Source organism: Acinonyx jubatus, chromosome D4 (assembly GCF_027475565.1).
Source record: "Acinonyx jubatus isolate Ajub_Pintada_27869175 chromosome D4, VMU_Ajub_asm_v1.0, whole genome shotgun sequence".
NCBI classification, from domain to species: Eukaryota; Metazoa; Chordata; class Mammalia; order Carnivora; family Felidae; genus Acinonyx; species Acinonyx jubatus.
Window position 1 is genome coordinate 53,712,239 of NC_069391.1, and position 23,774 is coordinate 53,736,012.

General features: G+C 35.0%; 1 protein-coding gene across 8 annotated transcripts in view; it reads left to right on the forward strand.

Moving 5' to 3' along the window:
* Window positions 1-22,092, forward strand: part of ZDHHC21 (zinc finger DHHC-type palmitoyltransferase 21) — a 69,381-nt gene extending 47,289 nt beyond the window's left edge. For all 8 annotated transcript variants that reach the window (XM_053205090.1, XM_053205093.1, XM_027047227.2 and 5 more), the window contains 3 exons: window positions 956-1,072; window positions 13,501-13,544; window positions 14,092-22,092. In XM_053205090.1, coding sequence (XP_053061065.1) covers window positions 956-1,072; window positions 13,501-13,544; window positions 14,092-14,224 — 294 coding nt within the window. In that variant the 3' untranslated portion in view covers window positions 14,225-22,092. The remainder of the gene's footprint in view (window positions 1-955; window positions 1,073-13,500; window positions 13,545-14,091) is intronic.
* Window positions 22,093-23,774: the final 1,682 nt, after the last annotated feature.

The following is a 23,774-nucleotide window of genomic DNA, read 5'->3' on the forward strand; positions in this document are numbered from 1 at the left end:
ATATGTTTTGGGGGTCCTTCCATTCTTCTGTTGCTTCTATCCACTGGACAGTATTACACCAGAGCTTAGCAGCAGCAGTAGGTTTCTAGAAGTCTTTGTTCCTTCCCTCCCTTTCACTCCTCTGGTCTGTCCGCTTGGTATCAGAGTGCATGAAATGCTTCTTGTTTTCCTGTCTTTCCACCGCTTTCTTGGGTTCACCCTTATTTTATGCCCTGAGCCAGAAAATCCATTGTCCCTCACAGCATTTCCATTTCTCCTTTCTGTCTAGACATTGCAAGGTGTTTCTGTAGTCTTCTGCATGCACCCCCGTTATAGCATATATCACATTGCTTTGGAATTTTGCAAAGTTGGGTTCTGTCTCTAAATAAGCTGCAGCTTCTTCGGGCACGGACATATCTTTCTCATTTTGGCTTTTCTATTACACAGTGCATTGCTCGGCAGTGGGGGTCGGGTGAATGGATGGATGAATGAATGAAGTGGGCTTAAGAGCTGGTCCACATGATCCTGTCATTTGTGTTTCCCCTTATTTTGCCTAAGTGACATCACCTCTAGGTGTCTTGGTCACTTGAATTTTAATACTATGAATCAGGCTTGTGCATTCAAGCTTTTTAGCAGTATAATAATAAAATTTTCTTTTGTATAACCAAAGATTGTACAACATGGTTTTGTGTTTTTTTGCTGCAAATAGTAAATGAGTGTGACTAATTTGCAACTTTAGGTTTGAGGTTTTTTTTGACACAAGAGTAGTAAAAATCCTATTTTTTTTCAACTTGCTACTATGAGTTAAAACAATTATTTTTGAAATTTTCAAATATTTATATAGAAAGTGGAATAAACTCAGGGGAGAATATTGTTAAGATAATAAGTTAATTCACTGTTAATTCTTGACTGTTACTGCAACAATAAATAACTTTTCAATTTGTTTTTAAGGCTTCCTTTTTTCTTCTTCCTATAGGACCTCTTTGTGGTTAGGCATGAATTGGCCATAATGAGACTAGCTGCCTTTATGGGCATTACTATGTTAGTTGGAATAACTGGACTTTTTTATACTCAACTAATTGGCATCATCACAGTAAGTATCTATTTTTTAATGTAATGTATTTATGAACATATTCCCTAATTATGAACTTAATTCCAAGAAGTTGCAAAAAGTTTAGCAATTAAAGGAGAAAATTACTCACAGTCATTTATATGTTTTCATTTCCATATGCCTATGTAATTTTAAAGTAGTTACAATCAGTCTGTAGAGGACATATGCAATTTTGTATCCTAGGTTTAAAAATTAACGTATTTCTGTGTGGCTACAGACTTCGTGTTTATTGTTTTTAGTAGTTGGATATACTCTGTTTAGTGAATATACAATATTTTAATGAATAGTTTTCCTGTTGGTCAGCATCTAGTGTGTGATCATTTTTTTCTATATTACAAACATTCCTTTGAACATTTCTTTTCCTCTTCAAATTATTTATTTACGGTAAATTCCACAAAATGGAGTTGCTGGTAGAAACATTTTATTAATAATTAAGTCTTATTTTTTTGCATGCATTTATTAACCGTATAGGATTTATCACAGCAAAAAAGTTCAAAAAGTGAGAAAAATTATATTGAGTAAGGATTTAAGTTTGGTAATACACTGTATTGTAGAAGATGTGGGTTAAGGTTTTCTCATACATTGTTGGTGGTGATGTAAATTGGTGTAACCTTTTTGAAAGGTAAATTGTCATTGTGTATCATACTTTAAAATGCATAGTCCTTTTGATCAACCTCTACATGTTTATTTTGTAGAAGCTATTTTATTCATATGTGTGTACATAAACATGTATGTTAAAAAGATCTCCTTATGTGTAATAAACATGTATGCTAAAAAAGATCTCCATTATACATAACATATGTATTGTGTATGAAAAGTGTATACCAGATATGTTCAGCGAAAAAAATGTATAGTAAAAAAAATGTATCAAGACTTACTATGAAGTAACAGTAATCAAGAAACTGTGGTCCTGGCACAAGGATACACATATAGATAAATGACATAGAATTGAGAGACCAGAGCTATATATCTGTGGTCAGTTGATTATCAACAAGGGTGCCAAAACTATTCAGTGAGGAAAGGAAAAGTCTTTTGAACAAATGCTGCTGGGATAATTAGATATCCACATGCAAAAGCATAAAGTTGGACCCTTACCTCATATACATATACATATATATACATATACATATACATATACATATACATACATATACATATACATATACATATATTAGTTCAAAATGGAGTACAGACCTAAATGGTAAGATCTAAAATTATAGAACACTTAGGAGAAAACATAGGAGGAAATTTTGGAATATGAAATAGTATCTTAGATATGATATCAAGAGTGCAGACAACCAAAGAAAAAAATGGATAAATAAAAAACCATAAACTTTTGTGCTTCAAAGGACACTATGAAAAAAGTGAAAAGGCAGGTCATAGAATGGGAGAAAATAATTTATAAATCATGTATCTGCTAAGGGGGTTTTATATCTAGAATAAAGAGCTCCTATAAATAATAAAAAGCCTAATTAAAACATGGTGAAAGGTTGTGAATGGAGATTTATTCAAAGAAGTTATCCAGTGGACAACAAATACATGAAAAGATGCTCAACATCATTAGTCATCAGGGAAATTAAAATCAGAACCATAACGAGGTACCACTTCACACACACTAGGATGGCTATAATAAAAATGGAGGGGTGCCTAAGTGGTTCAGTCCGTTAAGCTTCCGACTTCAGCTCAGGTCATAGTTTGAGCCTATGGGTTCATGGGTTTGAGCCCCACGTCGGGCTTTGTGCTGACAGCTTGGAGCCTCGTTCGGATTCTGTTTCTCTCAATCTCTCTCTCTCTCTCTCTCTCTCTCTCTGCCCCTCCCCTGCTTGTGCTCTCTCTCTTTCTCAAAAATAGATAAATTGACATTAAAGAAAATAAGGTTGGTAAGGATGTGGAGGAATCAGAACCCTCACACACTGCTAGTGGGGATGTGAAACAGTGCAGATAACAGTCTGATAGTTGTTTTAAAAGTTAAACACAGAGTTATCATTTCTCTTATCATTCCACTCCTAGGTATATACCCAAGAGAAATGAAATCTATGTCCATGCAAAAAATCATAGGTGAATATTCATAGCAACATTATTCATAGTAGCCCCAACCAAAAGCAATTCAGGTATCTATTGCTAATAACATTTTGTATATCCATACAGTGGATATTATTTAGCCATAAAAAGAAGTAAAGTGCTGATACATGATATAACATGGCTGAGCCTTGAAAACACTATGTGAAGTGAAAGAGACCAGTCACAAAAGGCCATGTGTTTGTATAATTCCATTAAATGAACTGTCCAGAATGAGCAAGTCCGTAGAGATGAAAGGAGACTAGTGGTTACCTGGGGGTGGAGAGCTAGCGGGGCTGGAGATGATAGCTCAACGGTTCAGGGTTTCTTGTACGGGATGATGAACATGTTCTAAAATTGATTGTGGTGATGGCTGCATGACTCTATGAACATACTAAAAAAAAAAAAAGTTGAAATGTACACTTTAAATGGGTGAACTGTATAGTGTGTGAATTATATGTCAATATAGCTCTTTCCAAAAAAGCCTATTTCTAGCATAAGTTAAATGTTAATTTTATTCATTTTGTATATGGTTTGTTGATGTCCTTTGTCTGTTTTCTTAAGGTGTCCTTTTCTCACTGATCACTAAGAAAGGTTAATAAAAATGTTAACTTTCAAAAAAAAGAAATAGTGCAGGAGATTGCTGTCTGTCTATGTCTGTCCTACTGGCTGTATTCAGACTCCTTTGGAAAGGCACATTCGATAGCGGTTCTGGTACTGGCCTCTGAACTGGAAGGATGCAGTCAGATATGGAAGGAAAACATTTACTGTATAACCTGTGTTTGCAGATTTTATAAGGTAACCTTTTTTCCCTAGGTTTTATAGGAAACATTTTTAAACACACAGGAACTTTTAAGGAATTTTACAGTGAATACCCAACCACAATTAACATGTTAGAATACTTTACCTCATTTCATACTGTCTATCAATCTGTTATATGTTTTAATACATGTCAGAATAAATCACAGGCATCAAATTGTTCACCATGCAAATCATCCACTAGAGCTCAATGCTTGTTTACATGTTTTTCCTATGAGGCAAAATTTCCATACAGTGAGAGGCATACGTTAAGTATTACTATTGGATGAGCACTGACAGAGGCGCACAGCGCAACCCAAAGCCTTTTCACAACACAGAATATTACCACCACCTCACGGGAGTTCCCTCCTGCCTCACATCAGTAAGTCCGCAGAGGCACCACTGATGTCATTTTGTTCCCCACCATAGATTAGTACTGGTTGGAGAATTTCATATGTATCCATTTATGTAGATCTTCTTGTGCTCAAAATAATATGTTTTCATCCATAGCGTTGCATGTGTTGGTAATTCCTTCTTGTTGCTGAGTAGTATTCCATTGTATGACTAGGCCACGAGTTGTCTCTCTATTCTATTGAAAGAGGGCTGGCTTGGTTCTAGATTGTGGCAGTTACGAATAAAGCTCTGAATATTTTTGCTCAAGTCTTTTTGTGGAAACCTATTTCATTTTCTTGGGTCAATATCTGGGAGAAGAACGGCTTTGTCACTTAGGAGAGGCTTACCTTTTATTTCATAAGCAACGGCCAGATCTTTTCCCCAAGTAACAGTTGCCCTCTCCCCAACAGTATATGAGAATTCTGGTTGTTCCACATCCTTGTCAACATTTGTTGTCATCGGTCTTTAATTGCAGCCATTCTGGTAGGTTTTAATAGCATCTTGTTTTCATTTATATTTCCCTGACGACTAATGATATTGAACACTTCTTTGTGTGCTTATTGGCTGTTCATGGATCGTGTAATGTCTGTTTAAATATATTTTTACTATTATTCAGCTTGAAATATTTTCTAATACCTCTTGTGATTTTTCTAATGATGATGGTAAATAACATGGTATTAATAACAGTGGTGAGGATGAAAGTAGGTCTTTGCCTAAATTCTTTTTTCTCTACTTTTATATTAATTCCCAATTACTTTATAGTCTGTTCATCAGTCACGTCAGAATTGCCAGATTGTACTTGCATTGTTTGAATTTTCACTTTTGGATTTACCGAAATCACTGGTGTGTATTTTTATCCCCTGGAGGGAGAATTCTCAGATTTTTCCAATTTCTTACGATGAATGACTGAAATGGACATTTGGGACATTACTGCTAAGAGTACAAGCTACTTATGAGGGCCGTCGGGTTTATAGCCGAGGGCAGCCATTTCTTTCTTCCCTAGCAGCCCCAGAAGCTTCAGAGGGGAGGGTTTGGCAGCAAAGCCTTCAAAATCTTTTAAGAATCCCTACTTTAAAATTTTAGCGTTCACTTCTGAGTTGGCCATAAAGTTATTTACTGAATTTGTTGGCGTTTGAAGGATGTGTAATATCAAATTCTGTTCTGACTCTATTCTGTATTGCCGACATGTTAATGTTTTTCAAATTGTATGATTTTTTTCTTTTGCTATAATACGGAACAACATTGTCTTTAGAGAGGTTGGTTCTGATGTGATATTTCTAAAACTAAGTAGAAACCACGGTGTTTGTTGTTTTTTTTTTTATATATATATATAATGCTTCCTCCAAAAGTTTCATTTCTTTCTGTATATGTATAGTACCCTCTCAGAATACTCTGTACTGGACAGTTCTGATGTCTGTAGAAGTTCGACATTTGTGAAACATTCAAAAAAGAATGCAGCGTTAAGAGAACATATACACTGTATTTGCTAGTCTAGTCTTTACTCACCACTCACTGTACTTCCTCTTGAATCCCAGTACTTCAAACAATTACAGTAAATTTTAACTCCATTTACCTGGGCTTTCATAGTGAACTTCTAGCGTCACTGTTTTTGGATGAAAAACATTTTTTTTTTTTTTTTAAGGTTTCCAGAATGCACTCCTCCTCACATTGATTTAAGGCTCTTTAAGGCTTAATTATTTAAGGTCATTTAACCTCAGTATTAATTTTAAATCTAATGAATGATTAGTATTTAAAGTAGAATCTAATATTTTAATTAAAGTTAACATACAGAGATCATGCTTACTTTTTAAAATACAATAATATGCTTGCTGTTTTCATCTTATGAAAAATTTAAGACTACCCACAGGAAATGTCACACCTGGGTGTTTTTGTTGTAATTTGAATCCGTGCATCTCTCACAATGTGAAAGAAGGTGATGAATTTGTCAAGTAGTATAAGAAAGAAGAGGAGGAGGAGGAGAAGTTACAGTAAATTTAATCCTTCCGCTAAAGTCTTCCTCCTTCCCCTATTCCTGCACCCCAGAGACCAAGAGGCATTTTGGGAAAACACTGGTAGGAGTATTATTTCGTCATATGAACTGTCATTACGTAGCTTGAACGTAGGCCTGTTGGACAACAAATACACAAAACATATGCTATCTTTTTGAGGCTTAGGTTGAGATTTTCAGGAAGCAGTACCTCAGTTTTCAGTAATTTTTTCCCCATTATTTGTTCTTACTTGGAATAAATACATCATTTCTCTCCATGTCAGAGGGAAAATCCTGTCTTCTTATTGACAATAGAAGGTAACAGGATAATCACAGTAATGATAATCTGATGTCATTTTAGATTTAGCAAGAGCAGATTATCTGTGACCCAGATAAAATAACTAGAAATTAAATTTAAAAACAGTGGGTTTCTAATCTCATTTCCAAGGTTAAAAGATCTCAACACAACCAGATGTTTCTGTGGAATAGACTAATCTTAAACCCAATTTTAAGGGATTACCTTTGATTATTTTTAGATTTAACTTTAGGCATATGTTTATAAGTTGGTAAATTTTTAGTAAAATCAATATTGAAATGAAACTGTTTTCAAAGCAATCTGCTTTGAAGCGTTCTTTATTTAGGGAACAGATTATTCTAATTATTCCTTACTTAGCCTGGTTAGCCTTTTTCTGTTTCTGTTTCCGAATGAAATGGATAGTGATGTTGTTATTAATGTAATTGATGTTGTCAGAATTTCTTATTGAGCAGTAGTTCACACACAGCCAAGAATAATGTCCGTTCTGATGAGCACCAATACTAACAGTGCTGGATGATTGTATTAGTCATGTTTTCAGTCACCGGGCTTGGAGAGAGTTCATCAAGAAACGCTAGAACAGCTGGTACAGCGCCTTCTGGTGAGGTTCTGACAGTGAGCTATTGTATACCATGACACTGCTCTGACAGTTTATCTACATTTTGTATACAAGCATTTTTGTTTTCTGGGCACCGTGGAGTTTATATAATAGCTTAAGCTTTTGATGGCATCTCTGGAGCATAGTGCTTTTCTCAGTTGCGGTGAGGTTGAGGGTAGGGCGGGGAAGATGTATTTAGCTGTGGTTTTGTGCTTTTAAATTCTCAAAGAAAAAAAGTGAGCTCTTGCATTTGCTCATAGGTACTCTTGTGGGACTCTACTTGAATTACCAGAGCTAGCTTAAAGTAAAGCTTTTCAAATTAAGAGGGAAAATGCTCCCCCACGCCCACCCCACCCCCCAAATACGGACCCATGGTTCCTTAAATAAATACAGAGAGAATCACAAATGCAGGGTGATTTCAGTTTAACTTGGTTATCTTATGCAGTGAAAAGTATCTTATGTTCAAAATGTTAAATTAGTTTAAATGAGATTATCTATTAAATAGCATTCTCCTTAATCAGACAATTAGTGGGCTTACCTGCCTTTTACTATGTATCCAGAAATGTGTCCTGAGATTATTAATCCTTATAATTAAATTTTGCCAAGTATCCCACCGAATCAATGTGGTGAATTAGCGGCATTCAGTACAATCTGTGTACAAATTATGTTTGGTTTACTCAGCTCTAAATCAGCATTGCAAATATGGAAATTATTGCTAATTATGCAGAACCCAACTCACTTACATTTCTACAAAAGACGCTCTGTATAGCATTTTGTTTTCCTTTCTGAATTATATTTTTTGTTCCATAAAAACAAAGTGTATTTAATAGAATACCCCTACTTGTAATATTATATGACATATCTTCTCAGTAGCTTTAAAAACCTAGAAAAGTCATTACAATTTAAAATGTCATTTCTTTTATGCTTTGTAATATTACATACTAATATTGGCTAAGTATTATTTCTTTGAACTTGAATACATAGAAAACTCTAGAACCTGGGTTCCCCTGTGCCAAACAATTAGTTTAAATACATACTAAGTCACATTGCATGGTATATAAAAAGCATTCTTTTAAAAAATGCCTGCTAGCATCAAAATTATTATGTGTGGAATTATATTGCTCTTTAGCATAATATGTTCCTGTGTGAAAAATGTATATATATTGCATCATCTGTCTGCTCAGTGTCATAACTTCCCTGTATATCTGATAACGTTAAAAGTAATTTAAACTATTTAAATCTATTTCTAGAATTTCTTCCATAGGAATACTGCATTTTAATTTTCTCAAAGCATTACTAATTGCTTGAGTGATTAACTCAATGCTTTTTTTTTTTTTTTTTTGGTGAAAAAGTTAAACATTTATGAGTTTTCATTTTACTTGCAATTTTGCACATTCACTTTATTTTCTCATGTTCTGAATCTACATGCATTTTTTAAAATCTGATTTAAAACATTACTGTAGAATTGGAGAAAACACTGAATCCTGTATTTACGGTTAATTTGTAGATCTTTTCTACAATGATTCATATGCTTCTGTCACATGCCGTCAATATGTTAGTTACTCCCTAAATCTCAGCCAGAGAGGCCCATTACCATTAGCCCATCTTACTTATTATGCTGGTAACCAAAAATCTTTTTGAAAGTATAATTTTGTATTAAAAATGTAAGAGTAGTTGACAGGGAGTGTTGATTGCAAACATAGTTTCCAGCTGTTTCAAATATTCAGTTATAACGCTTACTTATATAGTATGTTATTGCATATAACCATTCTCTCTGGCATTCTCTGTATTTTCTTGTATAGTTTTCCTGTATACTTGACCACTTTCACTAGACTGTCAAGCTCCTTGATGCTAAGGACCGTGTTGTAATAGGTCCTTAGTAGATTTTTGCTAAATGGATAGATGGGTAAATGAGTCGTGGTGTATGTTACATAGTACTTATTTTCTCAGCTGGATTGTAAGCCCCTTGTGGACATTGGATTTTATCTGTGTAAAATAGGCCCTGTCATTTTATTGTTTGTTATAAAACCCACTTTTTTTGCTTAAACATGTTAAGTTATGTTCTGATGTAATTGAGATTGAATCTCTCAGCCCTCTCGAAAAGAGCAGAGTAGGCAACATCAGTAAAAGGTAGGACTGCTGTTTATTGAGGAGTTAAGGGTTCTAACATATATCGACTCATTTAATCCCTACAAAAATCTATGAATAAGGAATTATTATTTGAAAATTATGATACTGAGTTTTAGTCACTTTCCTAAGGTTTTATACAGCCAGACAGCAGCTTGATGAAGAGAAGTACAGGAATCGTATTGGAAAGAAATTTTCAGTGACCGCACATGTAAGGTCTACCACCTTCTCCTTTGGTTCCATGATTGATTAAATGTTTCTGTGAACTTCAGATCTCTAATAAGAGATATAGCTGGTCCTCTCTTGGTGGATAAATGCTTAAAGTACCAGTTATTTCAAATGAAGAATATAGTGAGTTCTGGCTTCAAAGGAGGAGAGAGAGCTGTGATTCACGGGAAATGTTCTCTCTCTGAATTCCAAAGGAAAAAACTAAGGAATCACGCTGTTTCTGTCCATGTTCAGTTAGTTTAGTGCTGGAAACATACATCGGGTATCTACTTGGAACCACGTATGCTGCTAGGTGCTGTGAAAGACGTGAAGTTAACTGAGCTGCTGTCCATTCATTGATGAGAGGTGCTAGGAAGTCAAGCCAAAGTCTGTCTCAGAATTAGTAGTAGTAGTAATAGATAAAACAGGTGTATAATCTCTCGTTGTGAAACAAGTTCCTGAGTGGTTTTTAACTCCAGATTCAGTCAACAGTCACTGAATTAGGTATGTGCAACAGACCAAAGGAAGAATAAAGTGTTCAGGTGATCATCGAGGTTACACGGAGCCGTTTTCATGTCTTTGTGATAGAATGCTCTTAACTTTCATCGAGTTGGCAGTTTGGCAGGTCTAGAAACTCCATTTGGAAATGTTTCCAGAGTTAGGCCCAGAGATCGCGACTGTGCCTTCCAGACTCAAAAGCGTTGGTCGTATAAACCAGATTGTTTGTTCCCTCATGTGGAATTGTCAGGCGTGCCAGAGGACTTTCGGCATATTCCTTGTCCTGCACAACAACGTACGTGGCAGCGTTGCTTGGTGAAAACGAACCCAAAGCAGGATGAGTCAGTTGAATGGATTGGATCGTCAAGCTGTGTGTTCCGAGAGGGCTAGTTGTCTGGTGATAAATTCTTGCTCTTTGTCCTCCACTCTTACTACTAATTTTTCCAACAGACAGTAAATACTTTCCTATCCCTTTCTGTTAGGAACTACACCCCCCCCCCCCCCATTCCAGATATAATCTTACTAGTGTCTTAGACTGAACCTGATCGTTAGGGTAACATCAGCCAGCAGGAGAAGATAAAGGATCAGTTGATGAAATAGGTAAGGTCCATAGAAGTCCTGCTGTTCCTAATTTATTCTTTTTTAGAAAATAAACTTTCAGTTTTTAAATATAGGAGAGCATTCTCATATGTCTCTTAGTTATGCAGACTGTTGGAAGTCTTAGATATTTTGATCATTAGACCATCAGCGCGACATAAATATTTTTCTGAAGATAAGATATCCTGATTGAAGATGACCTACTATAAAAACTTGTTTCTTATCATTCCTTGAAGAATGAATTTTTCTGGATAGCTAGCTAGTTTTATAAAGCACTAAGAATTTATAAATTACACTCCTTGAAGATTATCTTACTGGTCACTGGCGATTTTCTTATTGGTCATTTCCTGATGGTCACTAAAGGTATTGAATCTTTTATATTGAGTTAAACTCTCTGCACCTAAATCTATTTTAAATGCACTAAAAACGTTGGTTTTATTTCCCAGCTTCATAAAACAAAAAGTATATTAGGGGCATCTGGATCGCTGTCGGTTAAGCGTCCGACTCTTGTCTTCAGCTCAGGCCATGATCTCACTGTTGCTGAGGTTTTGCCCCGCTCGAAATGCGCTGAGAGCGTGGAGCCTGCTTGGGGTTCTCTTTCTCTGCCCCTCCCCCACTCGTGCACGCCTGCTCGCTCTCAAAATAAACCTAAAAACTATATCAAACCTCATTTGGCACTTTTGGAAATAACTTATGGCTTCAGTGTTCCTGCCGGTAGTAACCTCTCTGCTCCTCTAAGTTTGCAGTTTCTGCTGTGTTTACGAATGTGATGGTGTGATAACTCGTGTTGTTCTGAGTACGCTCTAGAAGTGCCAGTGACATGTTTGTGACCTGTTTGGCTGTTCAAATACAAATTGCACATTTTTCTTATAACCGTATGCTCGATAGCTGGGTTTCAGAGAGTTATGCATTTGCTATTTCTAGAGGGAAAAGAGTGGTCTTCTTTGTCTAGCCTCGCAAATCCTGTTCAAAAAGTCATGGCAAACATCACATTCATGGATGGAATGACCGTCTGTTTATGATCACTTAAGAGGTAGTATTCTACTTATTACTTGAACCAGTTTCTGGGAAGGTGTCAAAAGCACTTGAAAATAAAAGCTTTTCCCACATGAAGTCTAAATCCAGAATCTTTGAAGATGAATCTTTTATCGCCACAAATAAGTTCCTCAGAGTCTTAATCAAATTGTAAATTTATGCATAGTAAAAAATTTCATACAATACTAGCTGTGGTAGTCTGACTTTGTAATTGCCTTCCTTCTCTCGAAATGGTTTTTAAGTATTATCCCTTTGCATCCATTTATTTACCTGTCCTAAGAACCCTGACAGATTTCTGTCCAATCGTTTGCTTTGCATTTTTGCACAAGTTGCCTTCAGTCTTTTGGGGCATGCTGTCACCCATCCGTGCCAGGAAACCGTTAGAATGACTTCCTTCACTTTCTCTACAGATGTGGAAGCAGAGGCCCAGCCTTCCTCTAAGCCCATGATCAAGGTTCTCATATATTTGCAGACTGTGTTGTCACAAAGTAAAACATTATTTTGAGGAAATTATGCAACAGAACTGAGAAAAGTTAGTTATAAATAGACTTGTCATTGGATACCATGAATTTCAAAGCATGATAGGAAAACTGATGAATATGGAATATGTGGCTAATCTACCATCTTGCCACAAATTCCTGGGAAATATGGAAACGGAACACTGCTATTGGTTACTCTGTCATCTAAAAAAAATAGATTTATTTTCTCGTATGTGGGCCAACCGTAGTTCTTCAACGGTTCATACGTTAAGGACTTAATATTGTGAGATGTTGATGTAACTTCTACAAAGAGATTTTTAAAGTCAAAGTGTTTTTTTGCCAGTATCGTTGGGAGAGAGTTCTACAACTAGATGTTCTTGCAATTGGAGTTGCCGTCCCAGATTGTGCGTGCATAGTGCTGCTTAATAACAGTACAGTTCACCTGCCATATGTGAGCAAGCTATCAGAGGATAAGAGGGAAAGTTCACTAACTCTTTTGCATATTTAAAAGAACATATTTCCTTTTGTACTACTTTGAAATGTGTCTAAAACATGAAATATATATTTAAAAGAAGATCGTGTAATTTGTGTTCTGAGCATTTGGCTATTATTTATTGCAGTTTCTCAGTCTAGTGATAGGATTTCTGTATATATGAATGGAACCAGCATGTCTAGAAGCTGTCTTCTCTTTGTTGACTTCCTTTGCTTACATATTTGTGTTAGAGCTTTATGGAAAACATAGAATGAGAAATTGTATTATTAGGAAGATACTGGTTTTTCTGTTGAAAAAAAGAAGAAATAGTTTCGCTTTACCTTTCAAGGTAATAGATGCTGTAATATGGCAAATGCATAGATTGCCTTGTTGAATTTGTGTTTGTTTATAGAAATCCAGAACCAGTAGCACTCTGGCTCTTGGCAGCTTTCTGTTTATTAAGTGCCTTTCATTTGTCACTTTGGTATTTATTTTGTAGCACATATTCCCTGGCAGTTGAATTAAAAATAGATCGTAGACTTTTAAAAGAATTATCAAAGAAAGCAAATGTAATAGGTTATATTTTAATAAAGTGAGACTCCTACAATTTTTGTGAGGTTTTGTAACTGAATACATTTTTTTGGCACAATGTAATGTTCGTTCTGTTTTTGTCAAGGGAATTTCAGCAATGTATGCAGTTAATTTAAAATTCTTAGTACCCATATGTAAACTGTTGAAGTCTTCAGAATAGTCTCTGAATATGATGAAAAGCATCATAAAGTAGATACAGAATAAAGTCTTGATAACTTTGTTACATCTGAGTATAATTTTTCTTTAATTTTTAATAGGATACAACATCTATTGAAAAGATGTCAAACTGTTGTGAAGAAATGTAAGTATAAAAATGAAATCTGTAGTGCTCTTATTTAAAAATGGAAACAGCTGGCCACATTTGAAAAATGTGTGCATGTGATGGAAAGATAACATAATGATGGCTTTTTCTTGGTGCCTTGTCTAAGGCCTGAGCTAGACAAGCATAATCCAGTCTTACAGTAGGGGTCTTCAAGCCATGCGAGTTTCCCAACAAAATGCGTACTGGTCGTTCTTGTTCCTTGTCTAACTAAAGTAAGTTAAATTATTTGTCCCGAAAGTACATCAAAAGAGATTTGCTACTGTGTCGTTGACACACGCTCTGTTAATCCTGAGATTCTCCTCTGCTTCAAAAGTTCCCCTAGGTTGATTGACGACACAGATACAATATCTGCTATCCAGAGTTAAAACTCAGCTGCATGCCATAATGAAAGAAAAGCTGTATTTGTGATGCTGGGACACAATTCATCAGAGTCCAGTAATGGATCCCCAGCCAACCTGCATTGTTTTAGCTGACTGAAGTGCACCATGGGAGTGCTGTCTTTCACTAATAATGCTGTCTTCTGTAGATCGAGGCCCCGAAAGCCATGGCAGCAGACCTTCTCAGAAGTTTTTGGCACTCGTTGGAAGATCCTGTGGTTTATTCCTTTCAGGCAGAGGCAACCACTGCGAGTTCCCTACCACTTTGCCAATCACGTCTAAACAGATGGATGGTGGGCACAGATGGGTCCTCCATGCTGGAAATGCGTTACAGGTTTTCTGATAATAGAACTATGACAGTCTTCAAGTCAATTAAAATCCACCCACCAATCTTAGGCGTCATAATGTGCCCCAGGCTTTATTTTAATAGTGATCTTGAATCCTGTTGTGGGACTAATACAAGATCTATATTTAAGTTTTAAAGCATGTTTACTTTCAAATTAGCTTTCCACGGGGATTTCTTGAAATGCTTTTGTTATTAAACCCAAAAGGCAGTGATTGAGATAAAATAATTGTACATAATTTTTTTTCTTTTTTTTTTTTTAGTACTGACAATGTTGCAGATTTTAATTTATGGGAAATTTCAGATGTTTATTTAAATTTTTCACTCTCAAACAGTACTAACCAAATCTGAATTTAATTCTTCAGGTTTATAAAAGTTGACACACCTTATAGTATATGCAAATTTTTTTTCAAATGCATAATAATTTAAATAATACTGCCTTTTTTATATGCTGCAGGATTTTTTTTAATGCAGCATAGAATTGAACAATAAAACAACAACAGAAAAAGGGCAGTGTTTTCTTAGAAGTAGCTTTCTAATGTTTTCTGTTTTTCTCTTCACCAAAAACAAAATAAAAACGCCACTAAAATAAAACACCAACTACCTACCTTATTTTCAAGGCAAGATTGATTTTTTTTTCCATATTAACTTTTCCATTTCTTTTCCCTATACTGATGTAATTATTGGTTGTTGTTAAAATAATTACTCCAAGGTGAAATTTTTGACCAAGCGGGCATGTATATTCTATTTTACCCTAAGATTTTGATGAGCAAAAAGGGTAGAGAATTTGCAATAATTCCACAGATACCTTTTCTAGTATGGTTATATTACAATGCGTATGTTTTTAAAGTGCTAGTATAACTAGATAATATATAATGTACAGTATAAAGAGGAATATTGTGCTTTTGAAAAACAAATATATACTTTTTACTTTTACTTACCTACTAGTAGATCTAAAATTACACACTCAAGGTTTGTATGTAATAGATATTGGCCAACTAAGAATGAAATCTTAGTTATAGGAAGTCGCTAGTAAAAGTAAGTTAATTTTTGTGTACCTATAATCACCCAAATTGCAATTGGCCAACTATAAGTTTGGATTGAGAGACCTTTTGTACTTAGTACCTAATGTTAGGAAATGACCTTAAAATAAGAAAACGTCATGATCTACATGATTAGCTTCTACAAATTTAAATTGCTAATGGTGATGGTCTCTTGGAGAGCATAGAAGATTTGTGAGGAAAGACATTTTAGCATGCTTTGAGAAAAATTCAGCTTTTACACTTTTTTCCATTAGAATACTGCAAAATCCATATATCCTTTTCAACAATTTATGTCCTCACAGTCTTTCCCTTGAAGAGAAGATTAAAGGGGTCCACTGTTCTTGGAACATACCAGTATTTTCCTTTTAGTTAGTTTTGAGAGTAAGGAGTCAAACCTGAGAAATCATGAAACAGAAGATTTCCATTGACAGCCAGTGAACTCTACTGTAGTTAGTTCTTTCAGGAATTGTAAATATCTTCTAAAATAATTGAATAAGCTGTTTTCAGAAATACAAAAACCATGTCTTTCATGTTCTGACTACAGTGCTTTATTATTTAAAAATTTGGAAGTGGCAGATGAAAATATTTATTAGTGCTGATAAGATGCATAGTAAATGTAATATGAGGAGTATATTTATAGAGCTTAGTGAACCACAAAATTAGTATGTTTGTGTCCGGCACCTGGGTTGGGTTTTGTGCAAGCTAACATAGTGACCACATTTGGTCTGTTGACAGAACTGTTAAAGGGAAGTAACGTGTAGATATGTAGATATATATCAGTCAAATGCCTCATGCTGTGTACATTTCTGTCAGATGAGAACCTTGAGAAAAAACAAAGCCAACTGTAGACCCGCTAAAGAGCTTTATGGACATATTTATGCTTCACGTAGTAGCAGTAGCTACCTTGAAAGGTATATACCTGGGAGATCTCATTGCCGATCTCTGTCTCAGTAATGGGAGCCAGAGATGGTCCTTTCCCCGCCCTGAGGGTTTTTGTTTTTCTTAGATTTACCACTTCTGGGCACATTTTCCTCCCTCTTTTCTCTTTAACCTCCCTGTCCTGTTCCCTCTACCTGATTGCTCACAGTCTTTGGGGTACAAACTGATACACTAGGCAAGGCATATATTTATTTTGTTTGAATGGCAGAAATGCTACGTATCAATCTATGTAAGAATCTATATTAAAGCCTATCTGTATACACTTTTGCTGTAATTTTCAGTGTGCTCAGGTCAGCACACCTAATTGTGTTTACAATTCTAGAGCGATGACTTGAAAGAAGCCAACCGGCAGTTTCCTGGGACGCATGGAGTCTAGTTGTGTTCTCTCTGCGCCCTCTTTTGGCTAACTAGTGTAATTATACTGGTTCTAGAGATTTATTGCCCCACAGTTCATTATTTGTATGGCCTAATTCTGAGCATGCCAGAGGTGCAAACTTAGGGGAAGTGTAAGTACAAAAACGTAAGAGTTTATGAAAACCAGTGCATTCCCGTTTATGATGGCAGTGTCTGGATCATACAAATATGATAACTACTTTGGTTCATCCGTGTATATTATTATACTTTTTTACTATCCATTAGAAATTTATATCAGATCAGGGTAAACAAATGTAAACCATTTCATGAATAATATTTTAAACCTTATTTCGGCAAATTAAGTGCTTAGAATTAGGAAAGCCATTACCTAAAATTACCAATTCATTACAAAACACAGAAACTTACTGTAGTTACGTTGGCAAGCAAGTATCTAATGTGTTTTAATGAGTATCTAAAAAAATACACTTAGATTTTTTAATCTCAGTTTCAGAATGATTTTTTTACTGATTTTATTGTATTAATAGAATAATAGATTAATAATTCTTTTTATACTTCATTCTTTTTAAGAGTATAAGTTATACTCTTATAATTCCCATTCAGAATTCTAGCTATAACTTTAGTAGTCATCATATTATGGGTTTTGGATAACTGTGAAAATGACTAATGTTGAGCCTTATTAGAAAATACTTACAGGCAGTGAAATTACTGATATAATCTATTTGTTGGATGAAGTATTTCCTTATAAACATTCCATTTTGTTTTAAGCAAAATATATGTTAAAGGATGCTTTGCATCAGCAATTCTTAATTGGGCTCTGGAAATGAAAGATTTTTAGCCAGATATTCTGAGTTACAAGTTATATTTGTTGTTGTTCTCTTCTGTAAACAAAAATGCTTATGGGCCCAAGATTGTAGGCAAAAATGGACTGAGTTCAGAGTCCCCCAGACAGCAGGCATCAGTTTAAAGAGCTTTTGGTACTTTGTAACCAAGACTTCTAGTTTAAAAATACAAAGTTAACTGGTGTTCCATTATAAGGAAAATACTATTTTGCTTAAGAATTGTATTAAAAGTACTTCATATAAGAGGTAACCATATTTAAAATTTTAGTTAATGTTTTAACCTCTTTTTAACAGAAGAAAGCATAGTTTACTTTTAATAGTAATGGAAGTACGGAGCATAAGCAGACATAATGCTCCATATGACAACTAAGTTAAAACTTCTGTTGGACTGAACAGCAGTGACTTTTTGCCAATGCTTGGAGGTATTTTTCTCTGCGGATGCTGGCTAATTATAGCTATTCATTGTCACACTCTTAAGTCACTTCCATAAAAGTTGAAGGTGTGATTTGCTCAAAAGGGTGTATTATTTCTGAATGCTAATCAGAAAGACTTAGGTTAGGAGGACACTTCCGACTGGGAAGTGTGAAGTAATTTAGAGTATGACCACACGGTTTCCTATGTATTAGATCACAGGGCAGTTCGTGTGTTCTCGCGTGTGTTGCTGTAAAATCGCGGTGTGTCCGGCCCTGATGTACAATGGCATTAATGTTAACAGAGCTGCTAGTCTCTCCCTGGACTTTGCTCTAGTCTCTAACTACTTCCCTCGTGCTTCATGTATGAATAGATTGTCTAGCTCAAGTTTACTAAACGAGTGCTGCTTCATTAAACACATTTTTGACATCACCTCAAATGTAAGTAGATATACCTAGAATTTATTTGGGAAAGCTTATGCGTACAAACATCAGATAGTTTACTAATAGATACAAGGTTTAGCTTTTTTTTACCCAACCTGTTCTTGCTTTTGAAAATGTATGTATTGGCAGATGTAGTCATGTACATTTAGTATGTTCTGTTTGCTAGTGTTATTAACCATATAATTAACAGCTGAACGAGTGTATTATTTAATGTCATTTGTTACCTTCTACTCTAAGAATCACCCTCAGATTTTATCTATAAATCAACAATTGCACTGTGCTCTGAATTTAGCCATTTTCAATTGAATCCTAGAATATTCTGCAGTAGAATGTGAGAAAGTAATAGAAGCAACTTGTTTAAAGTATTTTGAACCAATGTTGTTGTTTTATATATCAGTCAGTATTTAGCATTTCCGCTGCCTTTGGGATAATGATGGTTTAATTTCAGGAAAGTGACTGTTTTCTCTGATGTCTTTCATCATCATTGTGCAGTTTTTAACAACAAAATTTACTGCATTTTTGTCTGTTCTTCAGATGTTGTAATACTTCCTGCTAGTGCTAATTTGCGACAGAAATAACAGTGGCATTTATGGTTCTTAAGGTGTTGATATTACCAGTATTTTCCATTCTCACTATATATATTTTTACTATTATATGTCCTTTTCCCTCATCCACCATAGAGGGCAGATACAAATGAGCAGTGAGTAGCCAAAATTGGATAAAGATATTAGGGAAACTTTCGAAGATGGGAAGAAGGCTAGATGGGACATGTAAAGCAGCATCTCAGTAACAGGGTTGACGGGAGATAGTCTCTGTGACATCAGGAAATCCCCAGCTGTAGTCATTTTAGCCTTATCTCTTGTTGATAATCATTTTACTGTAAGAGTTGTTAATGCATGGGAGCATTTAGTTAGAGTTATTTATATTGCGGATTCTCATGAGTTGGCCAGATGCCTTTGAAAAATTATTTTAAATTTTAAACATTATAATTATGTAGCGTATGCTAACCTGATGTGTTATGAATAATGTGAAAGCTACGGCTATTTAATGGAGACTTGGGAAATGAATAGGTTATTGAAAGTTTGATTGGAAAAATTGGGACCTTTTTTTACAAGCCACCTATTGCAAATAAAGGATACAAAATATTATAGTAAACTTGCCACCAGAGGGAAAATTAGCAATTTGTGTATAAAAGGTGATTTTCACTTTAAAATTTGGGCTATTTTGGTCCCTCCAAGGTCACTATATCTATTGGTATTGTGAACACCTGTAACATGTTAATGTAGCACTTGCCACAGTTGTTCAACACCTGGATCTTTTTGGTATCGATAGCTTTATATACGAGCAAAGGTATGGACAAAACAGCAACAACAAAAGTTATGCTTCTTTTTGTGGCTTCGCTTGCCTGTTTGATCTCATACAGGGTTTCATTGCATAGGCTGTTAACTAAAGGGAAAGGTTGTCCACATATCGCCAGCTCTGTGTTCTTGCCAGTGTGCACTGGGTGATCTTTCAACCTACTGGTGCCTGAAGTTAGTGTTTTACAGCCTCAACAACTAAAACATACATACTGGTGCTACTCATTTTAGCATTGAGTGACATTTTTAATTCCTGTACCAAAGAATTATTTATTTAGGTTTTTTGTTTGGTTTTTTTTGGTTGACTGGGACTTTGCTTCTCTCATCCTTCTAAATAATGTCCCTAAGAACAATTTTGATGAACACATTTGAGTTTTTGCACACTTCTGCCTCAGTTTAATTGGTTTTAAATGTCTCTCATTTGGACTTTTTTTTTTTTTAGGCATATTAGTATGGTTTTTCAGTCTGTATTTTAATATAGATTGGCTACTTTAAAAGGTAGTTTAATAGGTTGAGGTTACAAAAGATAATTGAACACTTTTCACAAGATTGTATTTTATTTCTGCAGAAATAAATGAAAAATAATAAGAACTCCTTTTATTTCTGTAAATGAGCTGTACATCCTATTGAGCCCTCTTAATGAATGCTGAAACAAAATGCTAAAATGAAAAGTTGTAACGGGCTCATTCTGATTATAAATGAATTCTGCATCTGTCTATGTATGGGTGTGGGGGGATTATTTTCCAAATAAAAATACAATTAAAGAACACCTTTAAAAAATATATATCTACACACACACACCACACGCACACGCACACACGCGCTCCCCAAGAGGAAATGCAAATGTACCTTGATTTAAGCAAAATGATCATAGAAAATTGAACTTCACCAACACACACACCCACAAAAGGTGTCTGGATATTGCTACTCACTTTACCTGAAACTTAGAGTAAGATTATTTTCAGAACTACTTCTGCTTAGTGATTCATTTTGCCAAAAAATGGGGGGAAATGCCCTTTAGAAATACTTGCAATTGTCCAAATGTAGTACGGCTGTCGGGGTACACTCTGCCGGTTCCCTGTTTTTTCTTTTTCCACAAATTTTCAAAATACTTCTTTAGTGTCCTTAAAACTGCAACTCAAGTGGTTAAAATTTCTGGCAAGAAGATAACTTTGTGTATTGGAAAAGTTGACAATCACATTTGAGAATGTTTTACATTATTTTCAGTCAACCGAAATCAAATTTCTCCTTGAATGTAGATACAGTATATGGTTTTGCAGTGATTTCTGAATGGAAAAAAAGAGTCAAGTCTGAAACTTAAATGGAATATGACATAAGATCATTTGAATTATATATAGAAATACAGATGTACCTGCCATTAGAGGTAAAAGGACAATTTACTTGTAATCAAAATGGGAAGAAGCAACATTGTGTCTCTAATTGTCAACAATATATTTCCCAGGTTCTGTTGCTGCAGTATCGGTTCTGAGTTATTTGGCTTGTTTTTTATTTAAAGTGCTGTGGGTGAATGCAGTTGCTTGTTCAAGTTATTGGTAGTGGATAGTTCACCGCTATTTGTTGTCCTCCAGAGATGAACATTAAAAAGAAGTTCTTCTTTAGTGTAGGCAGAACGAAACAACTACGATGATCTGATAGGAAGGAAGAAATTCCTCCACAATCCGAGACCAGTAAGTTGCGAATCTAACACAGGGGGTGCACGATAGCCGTTCGGAGGCCTGAGCACAGATAACCACGCTTGTATGAGCCGTGTGTCCCCGAAGCAGTCTTTTTAAAACTCTGACTGGCAAGTTGAATGGGCAAAATCTGTGACATTTTGGGGCTCCTAAAATTTTGTGTCCACCTCAAACTGTGTCTAATGTTACATCCTTAAAATAAAAGTCTTTTAATAGTGGGGCGTTCCAAGTGCCATAAAGATCCTGTTTTCGAATGTGTCAGGCGTTTTTTCATTCAGTGCATATGTTTAAATCTGAGTGCTGTTTGGCTGCATTGTCTGTTTTACCTTGTCTGGTCCCTCAAGAGCATTTAAAGAAGATCTTCACTAACATTTCTAGTGCTAATGGCAATAGGGAAAATAATAGCTGAGAGCTGAGACCAGACTGAAAAGAGAGAGGAAGCCATGTATCTGAGATACACTTGTTTAAGTGAAAGATCTACACTGGTTCTTAAAATGGAAAACCATGTATCTACCTTAAGAACAATGTTTTGTGGGTTTTTTTTTTTTAATTTATTTCAGTGATTTAGTTTTTATTCCTGTAATATTTGTTTTTCTTTGCAGATTGTTTTTAATTTAAATTGTGGAATTTTTACTTCTCTTGAAATGTATTATGTACTGTATTTTTAGAAATCTTATTTTTAAATAAATATTTTTCAAAAACATAGGACTGTTTTTCTCCCCCACCTCTTTATTAATTAAAATCAACCCAAATTCTAGATTTCAGGACCAAGAGATGATAGGCCACTTTTTTTAGTTTTACGCAATTTGGATGGTTATTCATAATTAGTCGCCTTTTTAGGATACTGTTCTACCGTAATCCCATAATTCATCACACATCAAGAACTAGGTACACATACTAGGGTTGACATTGACAAACACAATATTTGCAGTCAGACATTTTTGTCTTAGAGATGACCCATATGGCTAGATTCAGTCCTCCAGTTTATTTCCCATTTATTGTGCCAGACACTTTTATAGAAATATTTTTTTTGAGGAATAATTTACGTAAAATGCAGAATATTCAGGTATACAACTAGACATTTTAGGGCTAGGGATATTGAATTCCTTAAAGCCTTTGCTCTCATGGAGTTATATTCTAGGAGTTTCTGGATAGCTTTTTATTGACAAATTTCCAAAGTCTCAACTAACCACTTTACTTGGCCATGCAAGAAGTCAAAAAGAAGAAAGTATATTCGTGAATATAAATTGGTCAAAAATACCATCTGAAACTCTGTACGTCTTAGAAACCATGAAGGACTATGAACTGCCCTGAGATGGAAAGATACAGGCTTAACTTTAGTTTTAAAATTCTTAAGTTTTTATTGTCATAAAAATCATGTTGATAAATATCCTGGATTAACACTTAAATGACTTGGTAGAATTGTAGATAAAACTACAAACTTACTGTGTTGGTGAATGAAAGCAAATTCAGTTGCATTCTGACCAACTGAAGGATTCTAAAACTTTAATCTTGTTTCATTTTGTTTCCTTTGCTCTGATTCTAGGCAACATTTACAATAATTGTACTTCCTTAGTGATGATCAATTACAATGATTCTATATCTCTTTGGTCATAGGACTCCTTTACATTCATAAAAATTACTGCAGGCCCCAAAGAGTTTTTGCTTATTATGTAGGTCGTCTTAATTGCTATTGGCTGTATTAAAACATTAAAACTGAGAAGTATTTTAAATGCTTATTTATTCATTGGAATAGCAATAATAAGCTGATTGCATGTTAACATAAGTAATGTATTTTTATTTAGAGACTCATGAGTTTTTTTTTTTTTTGCAAAGTTCTAGTATCTACCTTCAGAAAAGAAATTTGAAATCTCATACTGTTTCTGCATTTAATCTGTTGCATTGTTATTTTGGTTGAAGTATCTAGAGAAATCTGGTCTTATGCAAATAGTGTAGTTGTGAAAAAGAATAATGTTTTCAAGTGGCTGTTCATATTCTTTAATACTACACAAAAACTCAGCAAGTATTGGTTTCCTGAACTTGCAACGTGGAATCAGAAACAATACCAAGAAACGTTTTTAAAGTTTTTAATTTTAATTCCAGTTAGTTCACATACAGTGTAATATTACTTGCAGGTGTATGATGCAAGGTGATTGAACACTTCCATACAATACGACGTGTTCATCACAAGTGCCCTCCTTAATGCCCATCACCTATTTAATCCATTCCCCCACTTACCTCCCCTCTGGTAACCAGCAGTGTGTTCTCTACAGTTAAAGGAGTCTGTTTCTTGATTTGCCTCTCTCTTTTCCTTTGTTCAGTTGTTTCTTAACGTCATATGGTATTTGTCTTTCTCTGACTTGTTTCACTTAGCATTGTACTCTCTA